At 42.1% G+C, this 21,805-nt stretch overlaps 1 protein-coding gene across 1 annotated transcript in view; it reads left to right on the forward strand.

The window, feature by feature from the left end:
* Positions 1-1,987, forward strand: part of LOC124743704 (ankyrin-1-like) — a 38,493-nt gene extending 36,506 nt beyond the window's left edge. The window contains exon 4 of the mRNA XM_047248879.1: positions 1,506-1,987. Coding sequence (XP_047104835.1) covers positions 1,506-1,987 — 482 coding nt within the window. The remainder of the gene's footprint in view (positions 1-1,505) is intronic.
* Positions 1,988-21,805: the final 19,818 nt, after the last annotated feature.

The following is a 21,805-nucleotide window of genomic DNA, read 5'->3' on the forward strand; positions in this document are numbered from 1 at the left end:
TAAGGGGAACGTATTAATCTTCGTAAGTGACCAACGGTCACAATGAAACCACGTGTAGCAATAAGTTGAAATGCTTGTGAATGCTAGTACTAAGTTGAAATACTTCCGAGTGCTAAAGTTAAGCTGAATTACTGGCGTGTGTACTATAAGTTGGAATATTTACGAAATGGCGTGTGCAGGACTTGAAATTAGAGACGAGCACTACTACGTGGTGGGTACTGTGTGAGTCTCAATCAGTGTATGAGACAAAGAATAAAGATAAGTACCTGTCCAAGGTATCAGTTGATGACTCGCGTGTGTGACGAATGTGATCTTAATATTACTTTGCGTGTTATGTTTCTGTGTGACGCTAGATTCAAACTCTAATACTCCGAGAGAGGTGAGTCAGCAGTCTATCCAGTAACGCCACTTGGCTAGCATTGCACAGGAAGAGATGCATATATCCTCCAGAGTTCGTGGTAGGAAACATGAATATGATCTAAATATTACCTTTGCGTGTTATGTTTCCGTGTAACGCTAGATTCAAACTCTAATACTCTGAGAGAGAAGCAAGGTGAGTCAAGTGTCTATCCAGCAACGCCACTTGTCTTGCATTGCACAGGAAGACGTGCATATATCGCCCAGAGTTCGTAGTAGGAAAGAAAAGTTACGAAGTGGGGCAGTGCCGTGTGAAACTAGGATGAATACTAATTGAAGTGGGAAAGCTGAAAGTGAAGTGATTCTAACGCTGTGACTATTCTTTGTGATGTACTCTATGTTGTCAGTGTGATGTATTTCATGTAATTTAAGTATGTGTGGTTTGCATGGGAGAGTAGCAAGATAGGTTCAGAGGCAATGGGTTATGCATGTTTCTTTTTGTACCGCTAGGTCTGGAGTAAATATTCGTGATGATGGGTGTGAGAGTCGAAGTGTGAGATATAGCAGAAGATCCATCATCCTATCCAGAAAGTGCACTGTAGCGTTAAATAATTACGAGACCATAAGAATCACCAATGAAAAGCCATGCCCACTGGTCGGAGTTTCTCATGTGTAATTCTTGTATAAAATGTAATGGTTTGTTTAGGTTATCTTTAAATCATAATACGAGTAGGATTTATTGGAATAAAAATGACAGTGAAAAGAAAAAGATTGGTGGTCTTGTTCTTCGAATGGTGTGTAGTCATGATATCCAGAATTTATAATGTGTGCGCCATTCATATTCAGTGCGATGGCCACGTGTTGATCAAAGCCGTTGGGTGAGAAAGAAAATGTGGTGTTGCCAGGGCGTAGTGAACAATCAGAGTTGTGCAAATTACTAATAGTCAGATGTGTGTTATCCGTTTCCATTGTGCAATATTCATCAGGAGAATAATTTGTAGCTTAATTGTGGGTACTAGAGCTCATAATCAGTCATTGATGTTACTCAATAAATAAGAACAAATCCACTCGCTTGACAGACCACTCATCTTGCAGGCCTGACTGCTTGATGCCACAGTATGAGCAAGGCATATGGTTGCCTCTCACAGTAGCCTTCCTGGAGACGAGGAAAAACAAAAGGTTGCTCCAGGCAGCTGAGGAGGGGGCACTGCAGGAGATGCAGGTACTGCTTGCAGCAGGGGCAGACGCTGGAGCGAAGGACACAGTGTGCATCAGTGGCCTGCACAGGGCAGCAAGGGAGAGACCCATAGAGCCAGTGAAGTGTCTAGTGGATGCTCGAGCAGTAGTTGATTCTAGGACCAACTTACAGAATACACCTCTGCACTTGGCAGCATGGAAAGAGCAAGCAGCTGTGGTCCGGCTACTGGCGGCATTGTCTGCTGACCCCAATGCTAGGAATCAGTGGGGGATGACACCACTGCACAGGGCAGCACTCGATGGCCATGTGGAGGCGACAGCAGCACTGCTGGCTGTGGGAGCCAGCCCAGAGGCCAGGGATGACATTGGTGCCACCCCTCGTCATCTCGCCAGGAAAGAGAACCACCAGGATATCGTAGAGTTGTTAACTTGAAGCTTTCACTCTAAGTACTATATGTGGAATAAAACAAGTAAAGCTCCACTACTTAATTTGCCATTATTTTTAAAACATAGAATACAAAAAAATAATCCTGTCATGAACCATTTATACATATAATTGCACTAGTAGCACCTCAGCAAATGCAACAATGGGAGACACCTGTAAACTACTCTATGTAACTGTGCCTTGGAGGAAACAGCATGAAAAATTTTTCTTGAGCATTATTTACAACACTTAACAACAAAACTGAAAAATACTCACCAATAAACACCAGTTCTGTGTCACAATCTCGAGTTTTTACCAGTATATTAAATGTTCAAACCACTTACGGTAATGCAGCCAAGTGCCGTCTATGACAACCGCTGATACTTCAACATGCAAATACACAATCATTTTCAAGTCACACATGGCAAAACATTAGTAGTTGTCAAATATCCCACATGACTGCATCTCCTTCAGTTGTTAGCAGACCTCTACATTATTTGACTATGGAGAAGTACTTGACAGGAGCATATATGATTCTTTGTTAGGCTAGTGTAAACTACACCATAGCAACACTACTATCATATAAGCTGTATACTTAACTAAGCCACCACATATTTTGCAAACGAAATGTGTAAGTGCACTATTTCATGTGTCTTGTCTGGTAATTCATTATGAAACTGTACATTCAACAAAACAGTGACCCTGGCTATCGGACTAAGTATGAAACAAATCGAAGTGCAGGTTCTGATTATGTTGCCAATTATTACAAAGACTAGCATTCATTACTAAAATTTCACACCAGACAAGACTGAAAACAGCAATTAGTTCAATAATTAAATACCCATGAGAAATATTTAATTAAGTTTATCCCTGATTCGAATTGAAAACTGCTGTTTCCTAAATATATGATTGATTATGATAACACCAAGGAGATTTATATGGTCTACTCGAATGAAAGCAGGAAATGCATAATGTGATATTTATTTCAGCACAAGATTACATCACAACTTTCTTCATGAATACCAGAACAAGAGAAAGTACTTTTCAAACACTTTATGGTGATGCATCTTGCAAGATTCAATCTGCTACAAAGAGTCAACATAAAAAACATTCTATGACTCTTCAGTGTAGGTGGTAAAGATTGTTATTATGGCAGACAGTGTGTCAATGTAGTGAAATGTAAGTATTGTATTTATAAGACAGAAAGCACCATTACACTTGCTTCCAGTGGTGAAACACTGGGGCTATGAATTTACCAATGTACACTCCTGGAAATGGAAAAAAGAACACATTGACACCGGTGTGTCAGACCCACCATACTTGCTCCGGACACTGCGAGAGGGCTGTACAAGCAATGATCACACGCACGGCACAGCGGACACACCAGGAACCGCGGTGTTGGCCGTCGAATGGCACTAGCTGCGCAGCATTTGTGCACCGCCGCCGTCAGTGTCAGCCAGTTTGCCGTGGCATACGGAGCTCCATCGCAGTCTTTAACACTGGTAGCATGCCGCGACAGCGTGGACGTGAACCGTATGGGCAGTTGACGGACTTTGAGCGAGGGCGTATAGTGGGCATGCGGGAGGCCGGGTGGACGTACTGCCGAATTGCTCAACACGTGGGGCGTCAGGTCTCCACAGTACATCGATATTGTCGCCAGTGGTCGGCGGAAGGTGCACGTGCCCGTCGACCTGGGACCGGACCGCAGCGACGCACGGGTGCACGCCAAGACCGTAGGATACTACGCAGTGCCGTAGGGGACCGCACCGCCACTTCCCAGCAAATTAGGGACACTGTTGCTCCTGGGGTATCGGCGAGGACCATTCGCAACCGTCTCCATGAAGCTGGGCTATGGTCCCGCACACCGTTAGGCCGTCTTCCGCTCACGCCCCAACATCGTGCAGCCCGCCTCCAGTGGTGTCGCGACAGGCGTGAATGGAGGGACGAATGGAGACGTGTCGTCTTCAGCGATGAGAGTCGCTTCTGCCTTGGTGCCAATGATGGTCGTATGCGTGTTTGGCGCCGTGCAGGTGAGCGCCACAATCAGGACTGCATACGACCGAGGCACACAGGGCCAACACCCGGCATCATGGTGTGGGGAGCGATCTCCTACACTGCCCGTACACAACTGGTGATCGTCGAGGGGACACTGAATAGTGCACGGTACATCCAAACCATCATCGAACCCATCGTTCTACCATTCCTAGACCGGCAAGGGAACTTGCTGTTCCAACAGGACAATGCACGTCCGCATGTATCCTGTGCCACCCAACGTGCTCTAGAAGGTGTAAATCAACTACCCTGGCCAGCAAGATCTCCGGATCTGTCCCCCATTGAGCATGTTTGGGACTGGATGAAGCGTCGTCTCACGCGGTCTGCACGTCCAGCACGAACGCTGGTCCAACTGAGGCGCCAGGTGGAAATGGCATGGCAAGCCGTTCCACAGGACTACATCCAGCATCTCTACGATCGTCTCCATGGGAGAATAGCAGCCTGCATTGCTGCGAAAGGTGGATATACACTGTACTAGTGCCGACATTGTGCATGCTCTGTTGCCTGTGTCTATGTGCCTGTGGTTCTGTCAGTGTGATCATGTGATGTATCTGACCCCAGGAATGTGTCAATAAAGTTTCCTCTTCCTGGGACAATGAATTCATGGTGTTCTTATTTCAATTTCCAGGAGTGTATTTAGCTGTTCACTTTGTTTGAATTTCAAATGTTCTTTCTTAGTGCAACAGTTAATTGCCTTTGTTAGTTGTTGTTAATGCACCTCTCCAAAGTTACGAAGGTAACTTATAATTCTACATCATGTTGAACAAATTGCACTTTATTACGATTATTTAGAATCAAGTTACTGCAAGAGTTCAATCATATTTCGTACTAATTATAATAATGATTTTGTGAAAATAATTACCACTATGCTCAATAGAGTAGTTACAAAGATCAGTTTTGTGACTGATTCTTTGCTACTCATAAAGATGCTTATTTGATAGTAATGCCACAATATCATTACTCCAGTGTCTCCTTATTTCGATGCCATTCCATGAAATACTGGCAAAAAACATAGAACAGACTTTCAACTTCATGATGCATTTAGTCAGAGTATTACAAATTTGAGTTGTAGTTGACTTTTTTGAGCGGAATTGTAATATAATTGAACTGTAATATTAACTGACCATTTGGTACATCTTTTATCAAAAATCTTGAAGTTCAGTTGATAACAGGGGCAAAACATTATTTATTATCAGTGAGACACTATTGCTAGAGTACAGGTTTAAATAAATCTTGAGCTGACAATTTCTGATTCCCAAAATCTAACTTAAGAGATAAAGTTCAGTTTAAATTCACTCACACATGAAGCTAAATTTTTACAAAAATTGTATAAGTTATACAGACTCAAATTCCATTGTGAAGGTAATGTTATGAAATATGGATATTAATTTTACATATAAGTATTCAGATTGCATAATAAGTATCTCATTATATATATATATATATATATATATATATATATATATATATATATATATATATATATATATAAAATCATGATACCCAACAATTTCTTAATCATCTTAGTATTCATGGCAGCAATTGGATGGAGCAAGTGCAAGTGACTGACTTTTAGGTAAGGGTTGTCTGCTGCTGTGAAGGTGCATATTAACAATCGACAATATTGAAGGCTTCCTCAGCATAAATTTATTGGATCAGATAATGAGGGACATTGACTCACAATCTAGGCACACTTTAATATTCTTGAAATCATTCTCAAATTGGTTAACTTGTACATTAGTGGTATCTTTGGGATCAATTTGATCAGTTTCATCCTTGTTTGATAATTTTCACTAGTCCTTCAAGTTCAATGATAGTACAGTCACAGTATGCACTTATAAGCATCCATTTAGGTAAGGTTAGCAATCCTGTTGTTGCCTGTAGACTGCTCTGTTAACAGCTGACCCACCACCATTACCAACAATGCAGTCTCTTAGCTACAAGATTTTTTAAATTTCACCATAGCCCAGTTGCGATTTGATGATACGTCTGTTCTATCTGAAAGATGTATCATTGTTCTACAATAGGTAATTGATGGATATTCCTTACTACATACACAGTGGCCAACATTGTGTTTGAATAACTGTTCATATTCACTAGTGCCTGCATACTGCCATCTTCATTCTTGACACTTCCAGTTCATAAAAAACATTCATGTTTGTATCGCCACCAAGTCCACTCACATACATTAAATGGGTATAAACTTTATGATTCACATAACATATCCATCCACTAAACAAAGAATCTCATACATGACTGAACTAGATCCATATCAGATTCGAAAATCCTGTTTATGCTTCTGCTTTCATGTTAATGATCTCAACCCTTCTCCAAAGCCTTTAGTGCTATTCTGGTTGCCAGACAGGAGTACTCTCAATATATCTGATGGATTTGCACCCTTTTAGAGAAGGAAATTGTTGTATCAAGATAGCAAAGTCCATCACACTGAAAGGACATGGGAAAAATCAAGTAGAGGAGCCCATACATAAAACTGTCAGTGATAATGTATGCAGAACAGAATGTTATTCGAAATTTGTTGATTTATGAGTATTAATATTATGTAATTAAACTGCTTGTTAATAAATGCAGTAGAGCTCAACTATTCATGTCAGCTATGGTACTTTGTCACATACATCTGTGGTCAATGTTTTTACAAATTGAATTCAATCTTAATTTTACTTCATTGCTGAGCAAGCAACTAAACATATCTATTATCTACTTAAAACTGATCAATATACCTCCAGAGCTAAGTTTAATTTATTTTATAGCAACGCTGTCATTTTTGCAGAGACCTTAATAATATGAAGGAAAGGTAAACGAATGAGTGACAAAACCTAATCTATATTATGTGGTTCACATTCAAATATGTTACTATAGATGCTGATTACTTTAAGAACAGACAATTCTTAAATGTACCACTTACATCTACACAACTGTATTTACAATTTTACAGAAGAAATTTCCATTTGTCATAAGTGTATTTACTCAAAATATATCTTGATTTCTTTGTGGATGTATATTCCTTTGATACATTGCATATGACAAAAGATATGTGCCCTTGTGATGTATGTAAATAATGACATAGGGGCCAAAATATAGCAATTGCCACTCTCAGTTGGGTTTAGGTAATCTAGAAGGCTTATTACAGCTTTGTACAAGTGCTTTAACCTCTACTGTGACCTCTTTTACTCTCTTGAAATTGGTGTCAAAGGACAATTCTCCCATTTCTGTATTTCGTGTGTGTAATCAAAATTGGTCAAACCTGTTTCTCCAAAGGGAACACTTCTCTTGCAATCTTGGGTGATGGCATAATCCATTCATTGTTCTCCCTACCAAACATTAGTTCATTTGGAGTACATTGCGTTGAGGCATAGGTTACATTATTAAACACTTCTTGAAATAATGGCAAAGAATACTCCACAGTTTACTTGAACAGTAAGTCCACATGACACTACTGAATTCCTTTAATACCCATCCATCAGGATGATGGCATGATACAAGTATCTGTTTGAAAACATATACCTATAAAAACTGCTTTCGTTTCCTGCTGGTAAAATTTTGTGCATTTCATTCCAAATAATCTCTGGTTTGCAAACTGGAAGAATGTAATTTTCTATAAATCGGTGGATTACTGTGGTGCTGGTTACTCTTGTCAAAGCATGTAGTTTAAAATGTTTCAAAAACAAGCAAGGATGTGTCAGGTGCCTGCACATGCAATTTTAAGGGGTCCAAAATGTCTGTTGCAATGACCTGTGGAGGTTTCTCAACAGTAATATGGTATAATTTCTCCTTTGAGCCTCGGTTTGAAGGTTTCGTCTCCTGACATATGAAAAAATTCTGTATCAATTGTTTCATTTTCCGTCATATCTTTGGAAAATAGAATTACTTAGTAATTTTTTTGGCACATATATCCATTCCAAAATTCCACCAAGCTCTGTGCATATACCAGATTAGACGTTCCTTGGTTCCTTTGGAATGCAAACGCAGTGATAGAGCAATTCATTATCTTTCGTACAATGATGACTTAGTGCCACCATCAGATTTATCACTGGCTGTATTTTCAATTTCACCCATCTGGAAACATTATCTTGTAACTATGTGAAGTTTCTACACAGACTGAGGTCATATTGTGGATATGAGTCATCCCTAATTAATAAAACCTTGAATTCAGTGTTTTTGACTACCATATTTTTGCATCTCGGTCAACTCCTCGGTCAACACTGCATTATTTTCACCCTTGACATAAATTATTTCGAAATCGTATTCCTGGACAGCCACTGACCATCGAACTAAATTCGCTTGCAGTTTGCAATCTATCGGGAAACTTAGAGCCGGATGATCACAATAGATCAGCGGTGCTCAACTTTTTTATACTTGAGATCTAGTACATGAAATTTAGTCCGTTTAGAGATCTGGTGACGTAGGCTTAGCAGTATAAACCTGTTACGAGTAACAAAATTCAATAATTTTTGTTTACTTACATGAACTGCACACACTTTCGATGGATACTAACACGTAAACAGGTCAAGAACCTGAAAAATCTTTTACCACACTCTTAGCTCGTCTGTACGTCGCGCAGCATGCGGTGGCCGCTGCCCAGTAACCAGTTCTCGTCCAAAACGCTGGACGAGTTCATTCGTTTGTTCAGAAGGGGAGGCCGGCAGGCGTTCGCCATCTTCGGCGGGTTGGCGATGACAGAATCGACGCGCACACCTTGATACCTTTCTCAAACACTTTCACGGAAACTATTCGGTACAAGAATTTCATTTTTGCTTTACTTGAACCTTTATATATCAGGTTCAATATGATTTGCCTATCATTTCGTTAATGGTCATAGTTATTGTGATATGTGTAAGTAAGACACTGCGCGAAATTCGAAAACGTTTACAGTGAAACATAGGCGTCGCTATGAGTTTACGTTTGGTGCTTACTACATGAAATTTAGCTAAGAAATTGAACTTTTCTATAGACATGGGTGGAAGTTTCTATCTGCCAGCAATCTCGAGAAAATTGATCTTGCTATCGCGATCGCACCATTCCAGCGATAAGGCCAGAGTGAAATATTCACAACATTTCTCATATTTACAAACAGTTTGATATATCGTAATAAGTTTTTGGAAAATGGTAACACACAAAGAGGAGAGTATTTTATCATATGGTTATTACAGAAAAGTTCATTATCTTCCGCATTATTCCATTAACTACGGACTTTTCTGATGAAACAATGTAATTTTTAAGGGCCATGGATAGCTGGTGAAACGACAAATGCTATAGGTTTTGGAACAAAATAAGTGAAGTCATTAAAGGCTGTACTTTCTCATAAGACGCTGACCTTACTTTTCCTCAGTTCCTCACTGAATAAAATAAATAAATTCCTGTTTCAGAATTCTCTCGCAATTGCGTCTGCACAACATGTTAGTGAGGTGAAACTGCCTGAACTCTGCTGAGTTTTGGCGAAAGAAGCAAATTGTTATCTGGCTTGCTAGGTTTAACTCAAAATTCACCACCCCTTACACTTCTCTGGAAGTTACAAATGTTGGACAAACCAGGCGATAAGGTTTGACAAACGCGACATTTTCGCTGGAATTGTTTTCAGATACTAACCAAATAGATAGATGGCTCTGAGCACTATGGGACTTAACATCTGAGGTCATCAGTCCCCTAGAACTTAGAACTACTTAAATCTAACTAACCTAAGGACATCAGACACATCCATGCCCATGGCAGGATTCGAACCTGCGACCGTAGCGGTCGCGCAGTTCCAGACTGAAGCGCCTAGAACCAAATAGAAATGACACACCTTTTTGAATGGTCACCATGCTGTTGTGAGCGCGAAATGACCCCACTTAATATTTACAAAAAAATGTGAGTGTAGGCTTCAGTTTAGAATGGCACTTCCCCCCCTCCAGCGCTCGGCATTTCCCCTACCGGCCCCGCCCCCAACGATCACCAGTACCAGTCTCCCCGCACATGCCCTGCCATCTGTCGATCATGGTATTTTGCCTGCGCTATAACAACTTTCAGCAATGTCTAGTGGTTAGGGCAAAGTTACTTTATGACCAAAAATAAATTTTTTTTAAAAATACAAATTTCGTTAGGTACTGAATTTCAGTCACAACATAATTTTTGATGTGTGTAAGCACCATCCTGAAACTACAAATACACTCCTGGAAATTGAAATAAGAACACCGTGAATTCATTGTCCCAGGAAGGGGAAACTTTATTGACACATTCCTGGGGTCAGATACATCACATGATCACACTGACAGAACCACATGCACATAGACACAGGCAACAGAGCATGCACAATGTCGGCACTAGTACATTGTATATCCACCTTTCGCAGCAATGCAGGCTGCTATTCTCCCATGGAGACGATCGTAGAGATGCTGGATGTAGTCCCGTGGAATGGCTTGCCATGCCATTTCCACCTGGCGCCTCAGTTGGACCAGCGTTCGTGCTGGACGTGCAGACCGCGTGAGACGACGCTTCATCCAGTCCCAAACATGCTCAATGGGGGACAGATCCAGAGATCTTGCTGGCCAGGGTAGTTGACTTACACCTTCTAGAGCACGTTGGGTGACACGGGATACATGCGGACGTGCATTGTCCTGTTGGAACAGCAAGTTCCCTTGCCGGTCTAGGAATGGTAGAACGATGGGTTCGATGACGGTTTGGATGTACCGTGCACTATTCAGTGTCCCCTCGACGATCACCAGTGGTGTACGGCCAGTGTAGGAGATCGCTCCCCACACCATGATGCCGGGTGTTGGCCCTGTGTGCCTCGGTCGTATGCAGTCCTGAATGTGGCGCTCACCTGCTCGGCGCCAAACACGCATACGACCATCATTGGCACCAAGGCAGAAGCGACTCTCATCGCTGAAGACGACACGTCTCCATTCGTCCCTCCATTCACGCCTGTCGCGACACCACTGGAGGCGGGCTGCACGATGTTGGGGCGTGAGCGGAAGACGGCCTTACGGTGTGTGGGACCGTAGCCCAGCTTCATGGAGACGGTTGCGAATGGTCCTCGCCGATACCCCAGGAGCAACAGTGTCCCTAATTTGCTGGGAAATGACGGTGCGGTCCCCTACGGCACTGCGTAGGATCCTACGGTCTTGGCGTGCATCCGTGCGTCGCTGCGGTCCGGTCCCAGGTCGACGGGCATGTGCACCTTCCGCCGACCACTGGCGACAACGTCGATGTACTGTGGAGACCTCACGCCCCACGTGTTGAGCAATTCGGCGGTACGTCCACCCGGCCTCCCGCATGCCCACTATACGCCCTCGCTCAAAGTCCGTCAACTGCCCATACGGTTCACGTCCACGCTGTCGCGGCATGCTACCAGTGTTAAAGACTGCGATGGAGCTCCGTATGCCACGGCAAACTGGCTGACACTGACGGCGGCGGTGCACAAATGCTGCGCAGCTAGTGCCATTCGACGGCCAACACCGCGGTTCCTGGTGTGTCCGCTGTGCCGTGCGTGTGATCATTGCTTGTACAGCCCTCTCGCAGTGTCCGGAGCAAGTATGGTGGGTCTGACACACCGGTGTCAATGTGTTCTTTTTTCCATTTCCAGGAGTGTACTAAAAATGGCATTCACTGTGAAAATTCACATTTATTATTAAGATTTAAATATTAGATTAGCGGAAAAATTTTAAAATCCAAAGTACCAGACTTGATAACAGTATTTGTAAAACGTAAGCACAGAAGTTTCACCATACAATTTATCCATGGTATCATAAAGGTTAAAAAATCTCAAACTTTAAGCACAAAAAACACCATAGTCAATACTCTGTACTGACTATTTTAATTACATGAATATACAAGTGTTAATTTAATCGCCATAAAAAGTGTTAAGGCTATTAGTTTATCTACCATGATGAAACTGCAGACGTTGCGTGTTCTCACTGTCTGAGTCATAGAATGTTACCCTGTCGTTTATTACTGAATTCTTTGTCATGATGACCTCCTCCTTGGCACGCCCTTTCCAGAAATACAAAAGAATGGCTAGCCCAGAATCTTCTACCAATGGAGAGATCATGATAAACTTTTCCAATTGTCAATTTTTATGCTTTGTTTGTTGACATCTCAGCTCCACACACACACGTGTAGTGAAAGCAATAAGCGGTAGTGAAAGTGGTATGCGGTGTAACATTTGCAGCCACGTTTAAACAGACACACTATTTTCTTGCCCATTTGTGAAATGCGTCTTATTTTCCAGTCTTCCTCGTAAGAGGGTCATTGGCTTTAGACGCCTGCGACACGTTGGTTCCACAGCACTGTCCTACACTGTGCTTTCTGATAAGGAATGTGTCATACTTCTGCGGTACTTGTGACGATTAAACGAGTAAACAAGACATAAAACTCATCGATATGGTGACTGACAGAGGTTAAGTGTATGATTCCAACCCTTTTATCATTCAGTACTTGAGATACAAGGTTAGACTGTAACACATTGACACTGGGATTATCAGTGACCCGGATCGTCACTCACTCAGGTGCGTTAGGGTAACGAGTTTACTGCTTACATAGCCACGTCACAATACTAGCGTTAATTAATTTATTCTCATTGCCTGTAAGCGGACCGTCGACAACGGGGCGACATGACTCTTACTCGACACCATGCGCTGGATGCTTGCGTGGCCACACACACAATTAAAGGAATACTCAGAACGTATACAGGTGTAGTTTATCTATCGCACTGGATCACATAAAAGTCTTGCTCTCCAACAGAACGGATTAAATGAGCGGAGCTCTCATCCCTCATTTTTGTACAGGAAACGTGGCCATTAACATTATACTACTAACATCACGTCGTGAAAGCTAAAACATTGCCGCCTAATCGTCTTCATCTCGTTTTAAATTTGTATGTTGACATGGCAGATCATTTAAGTCACAAAAAAATCGAAAAACAGTTTATTGCTGGAAAACATTGTAAATACTGAAGCCAACGGCTTGTTGCAGGACAGAAGGCTTTAGTTTCTGCAGGTGTCTGGAAACGGAATTAGCGGCAAACGTGAAGGACTTGTGACGGAGAAGGTAGTGTGAGATCTTGTCACGGACAAACAGTCTGATGTCAAGAGCAGCTGTTATGGTTGTTACACTGCCAACAGCGTGTTTACGGTGTTGCTATCGGCGGGATTTAGTCATAACATTAAGTAGATGGAATGTCTATAAAAATGATCCCCGTCAAACGAGTAAGGGGCACTCTTTATAGCAATGTAGTGCATGCTCTTCAAAACAGTTTCATTTCTTACAACTGCCGCAACGTAAAAATGTTCAATGATGGACGAAAACTGTGTTTTGGAAACAAAAATCGAAAACTTAAGAGATTTTTGTCTTCGGGCTAATAAAACGCTCGATAAAAGGAAAACATTTTCGCCCTAGCTTTACTTTGAAATTGCCATAAATACAAATGTTTCCATTCATATCCTATGAAAGTGCTCACTGTAGATTTGTTCAGACACAACAGGAGTTAGTAGAATGCTGTTTCCTCAATTGTTCAGACTTCAAGAAGAGTATAACAATTCGAATCCTAAAGAACACAAGGGTTGACAGGTCTGAAAATTACCGAACTACTAGTTTAATCACGGTAGAAAATACTAACACGAATTATTTACAGACGAATGGAAAAACTAGTAGAAGCCGACCTCGGAGAAGATCAGTTTGGATTCTGTAGAAATGTTGGAACATGGGAGGCAATACTGGGCCTACGTCTTATCTCAGAAGATAGATTAAGGAAAGGCAAACCAACGTTTCTAGCATTTGCAGACTCAGAGAAAGCTTTTGACATTATTGACTGGAATACTCTCTTTCAAATTCTGAAGGTGGCAGGGGTCAAATACAGTGAGCGAAAGGCTATTTGCAATTTGTACAGAAACCGCATGGCAATTATAAGAGTCGAGGGGCACGAAAGGTAAGCAGTGGTTCGGAAGGAAGTGAGATAGGGTTGTAGCCTGTCCCCGATGTTATTCAATCAGTATACAGGGTGTTATAAAAAGGTACGGCCAAACTTTCAGGAAACATTCCTCACACACAAATAAAGAAAAGATGTTATGTGGACATGTGTCCGGAAACGTTTAATTTCCATGTTAGAGCTCATTTCAGTTTCGTCAGTATGTACTGTACTTCCTCGATTCACCGCCAGTTGGCCCAATTGAAGGAAGGTAATGTTGACTTCGGTGCTTGTGTTGACATGCGACTCATTGCTCTACAGTACTAGCATCAATCACATCAGTACGTACCATCAACAGGTTAGTGTTCATCACGAACGTGGTTTTGCAGTCAGTGCAATGTTTACAAATGCGGAGTTGGCAGACGCCCATTTGATGTATGGATTAGCACGGGGAAATAGCCGTGGCGCGGTGCGTTTGTATCGAGACAGATATCCAGAACGAAGGTGTCCCGACAGGAAGACGTTCGAAGCAATTGATCGGCATCTTAGGGAGCACGGAACATTCCAGCCTATGACCCGCGACTGGGGAAGACCTAGAACGACGAGGACACCTGCAATGGACGAGGCAATTCTTCGTACAGTTGACGATAACCCTAATGTCAGCGTCAGCGAAGTTGCTGCTGTACAAGGTAACGTTTACCACATCACTGTATGGAGAGTCCTACGGGAGAACCTGTTGTTTCCGTACCATGTACAGCGTGTGCAGACACTATCAACAGCTGATTGGCCTCCATGGGTACACTTCTGCGAATGGTTCATCCAACAATGTGTCAATCCTCATTTCAGTGCAAATGTTCTCTTTACGGATGAGGCTTCATTCCATCGTGATCAAATTGTAAACTTTCACAATCAACATGTGTTGGCTGACAAGAATCTGCACGTAATTGTGCAATCACGTCATCAACACAGGTTTTCTGTGAACGTTTGGGCAGGCATTGTTGGTGATGTCTTGATTGGGCCCCATATTCTTCCACCTACGCTCAATGGAGCACGTTATCATGATTTCATAAGGGATACTCTACCTGTGCTGCTAGAACATGTGCCTTTACAAGTACGACACAACATGTGGTTCATGCACGATGGAGCTGCTGCACATTTCAGTCGAAGTGTTCTACGCTCTCAACAACAGATTCGTTGACCGACGGATTGGTAGAGGTGGACCAATTCCATGGCCTCCACGCTCTCCTGACCTCAACCCTCTTGACTTTCATTTATGGCGGCATTTGAAAGCTCTTGTCTACGCAACCCCGGTACCAAATGTAGAGACTCTTCGTGCTCGTATTGTGGACGGCTGTGATACAATACGCCATTCTCCAGGGCTGCATCAGCGCATCAGGGATTCCATGCGACGCAGGGAATCCTGTATCCTCGCTAACGGAGGACATTTTGAACATTTCCTGTAACAAAGTGTTTGAAGTCACGCTGGTACGTTCTGTTGCTGTGTGTTTCCATTCCATGATTAATGTTATTTGAAGAGAAGTAATAAAAAGCGCTCTAACATGGAAAGTAAGCGTTTCCGGACACATGTCCACATAACATAGTTTCTTTCTTTGTGTGTAAGGAATGTTTCCTGAAAGTTTGGCCGTACCTTTTTGAAACACCCTGTATTGAGCAAGCAGTAGTAGAAACAAACGAAAAATTTGCAGTAGGAATTAAAATCCATGGAGAAGAAATAAAAACTTTGGGGTTTGCCAACGACATTGTAATTCTGTCAGAGACTGCAAAGGACCTGGAAGAGCAGTTGCACTCTGTCAGATGGGTAGGTGCCGCTTGCGATAAATTTGCATTCAGCATAAAATTTCTTCAATTGCTGCTTTAGACTTGTAGTTCCATTTGGTGCTTTTGAACAACATCGACTAACGTCTTCTAAAGGCCTGTAGTACCCGTTGTATCCAAATACTCTCAATTTGACATCGCTTGATGTTCTCCAGTAAGCAACTATACAGGTCCATTCAAGAAGAGAAGCAAATAGTTCAGGCGGCGGTGATATAAACAAATGCGAACAGAACATTTCATACGGGTTTCCAGTCTTTGTAGGTTACAGAAATACAGGTGGTTATACAGGTAAGTCTCCATTTCACGTATTCATACTCATTTTGCTACGGTTTTTTTGTCATTTTTGTTTTGCAGTTCAAGTTGTGAATCTGTGATCGAATTCACATCGTATCGCTTAAGTATGCAGTGCCATTGATTAACTAAAATATTATGACCACCGGCTCAATAGCTTGTTTGTACATCTTTCGAACGAAATAAATTACTGATTCTGCGTGTCAGGGATCCGACAGTTTGTTGGTAGGTTTGTGGATATATGTGGCATCAGATGTCTACGCACAGGAAACTTTGGGTGTGGCCCAGGGAAGTGTGTTCGGACTCTTGTTGTTCATATCGTATACCAATCACCCTGTGGGCAATATTAATAGTAATCTCAGACTTTTAGCAGGTGATGCAATTACCTATAATGAAGTACTGTCTGAAAGAAGCTGCAAAAATATCCAGTCACATCTTGATAAGTTTTCAAAGTTGTGCAAGCATTCTCAATTCGCTCTAAATGTTCAGAAATGTATAATTTTGCCCTTCACAAAACGAAAAACCATAGTATCCTATGACTATAATATGAGTGAGTCACTCTTGGAATCGGCCAACTCACTCAAATACCTGGGTGTAGCACTTTCTAGGGGTATTAAATAGAATGATGACATAGGTTCAGTCGTGGGTAAAGCAGGTGGTAGACATTGGTTTATTGCTAGGGTACTGGGGAAGCGCAATCAATCTACAGAGAAGATGCTTAAGATTACTCGTTCGACCGGTTCTAGAGTGTTGCTGAAGTGTGTGGGACCCAAACCAGATAGGACTAACAGGTGATATTGAACGTATACGGGAAAGGACAACACGGTTGGTCATATGATTTTCTAGTCCTTGGAGAGTCTCACTGAAGGAATTAAACCAGCAGACTCTTGTAGACTATCCTGCGAAAGTCTATTAGCAAAGTTTCAAGAACCAGCTTTAAGTAATTACTCCACGAATATACTACATCCCCTACATATGGCTCACATAGGAACCGTGAGCGTATCAATCTATTAAACTCCTTAAACGCCCTTTCTGTGGGGCTTGCTTTGGGTTGGAGTGGTGATACCAGTTTGTATTTTATTTTATTTGTGGACGTGTATCCCTTCCACTATCAGTTAACAGTATCTGTGGCTTCCCTACTCTCAGGGAACAGTCGTCTGTAGTTCTTCTAGTAGTAGAACCGGCGGTCACTGACCTCACTGCATGCAATTTAATATGCTTGGAAGAAACATTACAGAAGGCTGTTACACCCCCTTTTCCTTTTGGATAACGACCGGCTGCATCCAATGATACTATGTCTAAAGGTTTTATGGGAACTTTTGGATGTAGTTCAATTAATTGATATTTGTAGGAGTGTTCGGTCTTCTGACAAGCAATACATTTTCGAATTACTTGGAGAATTCGACGTCATGTGTTTCGGAAGTAGCAGTGTGTGTCTTATCAGTGCATTTAAAAACACAAAAACGACCCCATATGTTGTGAGTGTAAAGAATGAATTCATGTACAAACTTTTCATGTAAGAATACGGAGCACCGTTCTTCGTTACGTATATGTCAGTGAAACAGTAGTCCTTCACATGGGGTAAGAGATTTTGTAAAGTTGTTATCATTATCTCCTTCACATAGTTTGAGTCTTACCTTTTTCCAACTCGGGTTTTCTTGCAAAGGCTCCAGGCCACTGCGCATGTTTAAGTAATAGAGTGGTGTGTTTTGTCTTGCGTAAGTAGGATGCAGATTTCAGAATTCTGTCTGGTAGATCCTAAAAATTCATACAACCCTTGGGATGGCCTCGCCAAGGCGCCAGCAGTTATGTTTTGTTTACCTTTGATGTACACTTCCTCGAAACTGAATTCCTGCAAACAAAGGCACCAGCTAGCAATTCTTATGTGCAACAGTTCACACGCCAAGAGAAGAGAAAGTGCCTCGTGGTCACAGTACTTTGATGTGTTTTCCCCGCAAGTAACATTCGACTTTCTTAAAAGCACACACTATAGAGAGAGTTTCGAGCTCCGTTACTGAATATGACCTCTCACATCCAGTAAGAGTTACGCTTGCAAAACTAAATGTCTTGTGTGTCGGTTGTCTCAGTGATTTGGAACAGGAATGCACCAGACCTAGCGGAGACACAGGAGTGCGTAAACAAAACTCTTGTGACGTGTCTAGTACTTGCTTACAGTAGAGCTCCTTTTACATTTTCAAAGTCGGTCTGACACTGATTGGTCCATATCCAAAGTCATTCTTCCGTAACAAGTTTAACAGGGAATCGCTGTTCAGCAACAGGTCGGGAAAAAATTTTCTAAAGAAAGATACAGAGCCCAGATAAGCTTTTAGTGTTTTCTTTTGTTTGAGGGGAGGGGAGGGAGGGGGGCGGAGGTGATTGCAGATAGTGTCCCCGGATCTGCACAATACCTTTTGGTGATATGATTTGTCGTACAAATTTGACCTTTCCCTTCCCTAATTCCGCCTTCTTTACATTTGCTGTAACATCATGTTCTAAGAATCAATATACTTCATGTACCAAAAATCCTAAATGCTCTTCCAAGATAGGCGTTGCTATTAGCAAGTCGTTCATGAAGTAAGACACATTTTTTTATAAGTGTAATCTTCTGTTATTGCTGGGCGCTTTTCAAATACATTCTCATACCGAAATATTAATTTCTGTAGCTCCTCTTTCTCGTCTTCTAACAAACAAACGGATTCACTCTGTCTTTGCTTGTACTAGTACCAGATCCATAATTCCTTCATGTAGCTGTTCGTATTTTGTGCCTCACGAAACTATATATCTGAATAAAGAAATTGTACTGTGATGACTATTTGGCAGAGGCTTGTTTTCTATTGTACTGGTTCTGATTAAATCTGTTGATAGACTTTGTTCATTAATTGTAAAGAAACAGCTTCACTGTCCTGTGTCAGGGTGTAATTTGTACTGTCCAAAGGATATCCATACCAATAATCAAGTACAAGTTTCTCAACCACCAAAATAAGCATTTTAATGAAAAGGTTCCGATAGTAATGGGTATTGTGAACATCAACAACAGCAAACCGAGGATAATGGAATGTAGTCTAATTAAATCAGGCGATGCTGAAGGAATTAGATTGGGAAATGAGACACTTAAAGTAGCTATTTGGGAGCTAAATAACTGATGATAGTCGAAGTGGGGATGATATAAAATGAAGACTTGCTATGGCAAGGAAATCGTTTATGAAGAAGAGAAATTTGTTAATATCGAGTATAGATTTAAGTGTCAGAAAGTCATTTCTGAAAGTATGTGTATGGAGTGTAGCCACGTGTGGAAGTGAAACATGGACAGTAAATAGTTTAGACAAGAAGAGAAGCTTTCGAAATGTGGTGCTACAGAAGAATGCCCTAGATAAGATGGATAGTTCACGTAATTAATGAGGAGGTACTGAATAGAATTGGGGAAATGAGGAATTTGTGGCACAACCTGACTAAAAGAAGAGATCCGTTTGTAGGTCACATTCTGCGGCATCAAGGGTTCACCAATTTAGTACTGGAAGGAAGCGTGGAAGGTAAATATCGTAAAGGGAGACCAAGAGATGAATACACTAAGCAGATTCAGAAGGATGTAGGTTGCAGTAGTTACTCGGATATGAAGAAGATTGCACAGGATAGAGTAGTAGCATGGAGAGCTGCATCAACAGGACTGAAGATGACAACAACAAAATCAACAACAAAAACAACAATGAGTATTAATTCTTGATTTTTTACCCCTTTAGATTTTCTCCCAATGTCGTCAGGATTCGACAGTTCTGCACAGGGTAGGTTGGTATGTGTGTTTTACTTATGCAACTCATTAAGTAAGCCTTGTGAGACTATATTTGTCGATGCACCTGTATCCAGTGCATTGTGCGTATCTAATTCAGCAATCCTGTCAGCAGCTCTAGTGTTCAAAACAAACAGTGGTTTTGAACAGTAGTGGTGCTGACATGTTGACCCTTGCATATGCTGTTACTTATGCATATTTGACAATGCTGGTTCTAATTTTCTGCTCAACATTTGACTATGCCACTATGGCTGCAGTACATTAGGACATGTCTTTTTATAAAACAGATGTGAAGTCTGATGACAAAAAAACTTGTGACCACAAACGTGAAGTAAAGTACGAGTACCACAGATGGTGATCTGTGGCATCTCTGCCGAAAGAACTCAATGCTTGTGCGCACACAAGTGGTTTGGATCACACTGTTCGCCATACGTTGTTGAAAATGGAGCTCTGCAGCAGACACTGGCCGGAGTGGCCGAGCGGTTCTAGGCGCTACAGTCTCGAACCGCGCGACAGCTACGGTCGCAGGTTCGAATCCTGCCTCAGGCATGGATGTGTGTGATGTCCTCAGGTTAGTTAGGTTCACGTATATATAAGTTCCAGGGGACAGATGACGTCAGAAGTTAAGTCCCATAGTGCTCAGAGCCATTTGAACCATTTTCTGCAGCAGACCACCCTTACGTGGTCACATGTTGACCCAACTACATCGACAATCACGATTGCAGTTTGCATGATTTTTGATACAGTAGTTCTATGTTCGTCTCCATAGACGCCGACATCGAGGTGAACGGTGGCTCGAAACGTGCAGAGCGTCACGGACGCAGGCTGGTGTGTGCAGTATTATGCTGTGGAAGACTTTCTCCTGCGCTTGCAGGGGACCTGAGCCAGGAACCGAAGACACACTGACGGATGAGAACCACGTGCATCCCTTCGTGCTTGATTTCTTCTTCACCGACGGTGATGCCATCTTTCAGCAGTACAACTGTCCGTGTCTCGGAGCCAGAGCCGTGCTACAGCTGTTTGAGAATCGTTATAGTAGACTTACGTTGGTATCTCGGTGACCATGTTAGCCTGATCTAAATCCTATGGAACCCGTCTGGGTCGCTCTCGGATGCCATCACCGCGTGAGCAAGTCGGCCGCTCGTTATCTACGCGAATTGCATGACCTACATCTACTTCTGTACTCTGTAGACCCCCTCCCCCACACCCCAGGTGCATGGCAGAGGGTACGTCCCACTGTACTAGTTATTAGGGTTTCTCCCCATTCCATTCGTGCATGGAGCCCTGGAAGAATGACTGTTTGAATTCCTCTGTGGGTGCAGTAATTATTCTTACCTTATCCTCACCACGGAAACATACAAAATGGATCGATTCTTTGTCGCCATTTCAGCAAACCATTACTTAATAACTTTCCACATACTTCGACAGGTTTTACACGAACCGAATTAATGTTTAAGGAATGAGAAATGGACGAGTGGGAGAAACCACTGTCTAAAGTACCTAAGAGAGATATGTCATTTGAAGAAAAATACGCCAAGCCTTAATTTCTGTAGGAGAAATGGCCGAACCGGGAAAAAAGTCTTACGACAAAAGATTAGAGCGCACTGTACAATTCCATATAGGACAAGAAGTATTGTTGTGTATTGTAACACTCCATTTTAATCTACTGACTTATCCCGCTCGATCAGGATCTGATAGCAGCCCAAATAGATAATAACTAATGTGACCGTGTACCTAATGGGGCTGGCAATCGGATGGGACTGCTACGGAGTTGTTACATTCCATTTTGTCCTTCTCAAAATGCTGTAATAATAAAATGTCTGGTGGCAAGAAGAACAACAACACAGCAACGACCTATATTCATCACAAAAACACAAAGTAAGGAGACAGCCACTGCCTTCGTCATACAGAATTAATAACGGCTAATCTCAGCACAGGCCCTTTCGTTATTCATTATCGTCACACG

Source organism: Schistocerca piceifrons, unplaced genomic scaffold (assembly GCF_021461385.2).
Source record: "Schistocerca piceifrons isolate TAMUIC-IGC-003096 unplaced genomic scaffold, iqSchPice1.1 HiC_scaffold_2512, whole genome shotgun sequence".
Taxonomy (NCBI): domain Eukaryota; kingdom Metazoa; phylum Arthropoda; class Insecta; order Orthoptera; family Acrididae; genus Schistocerca; species Schistocerca piceifrons.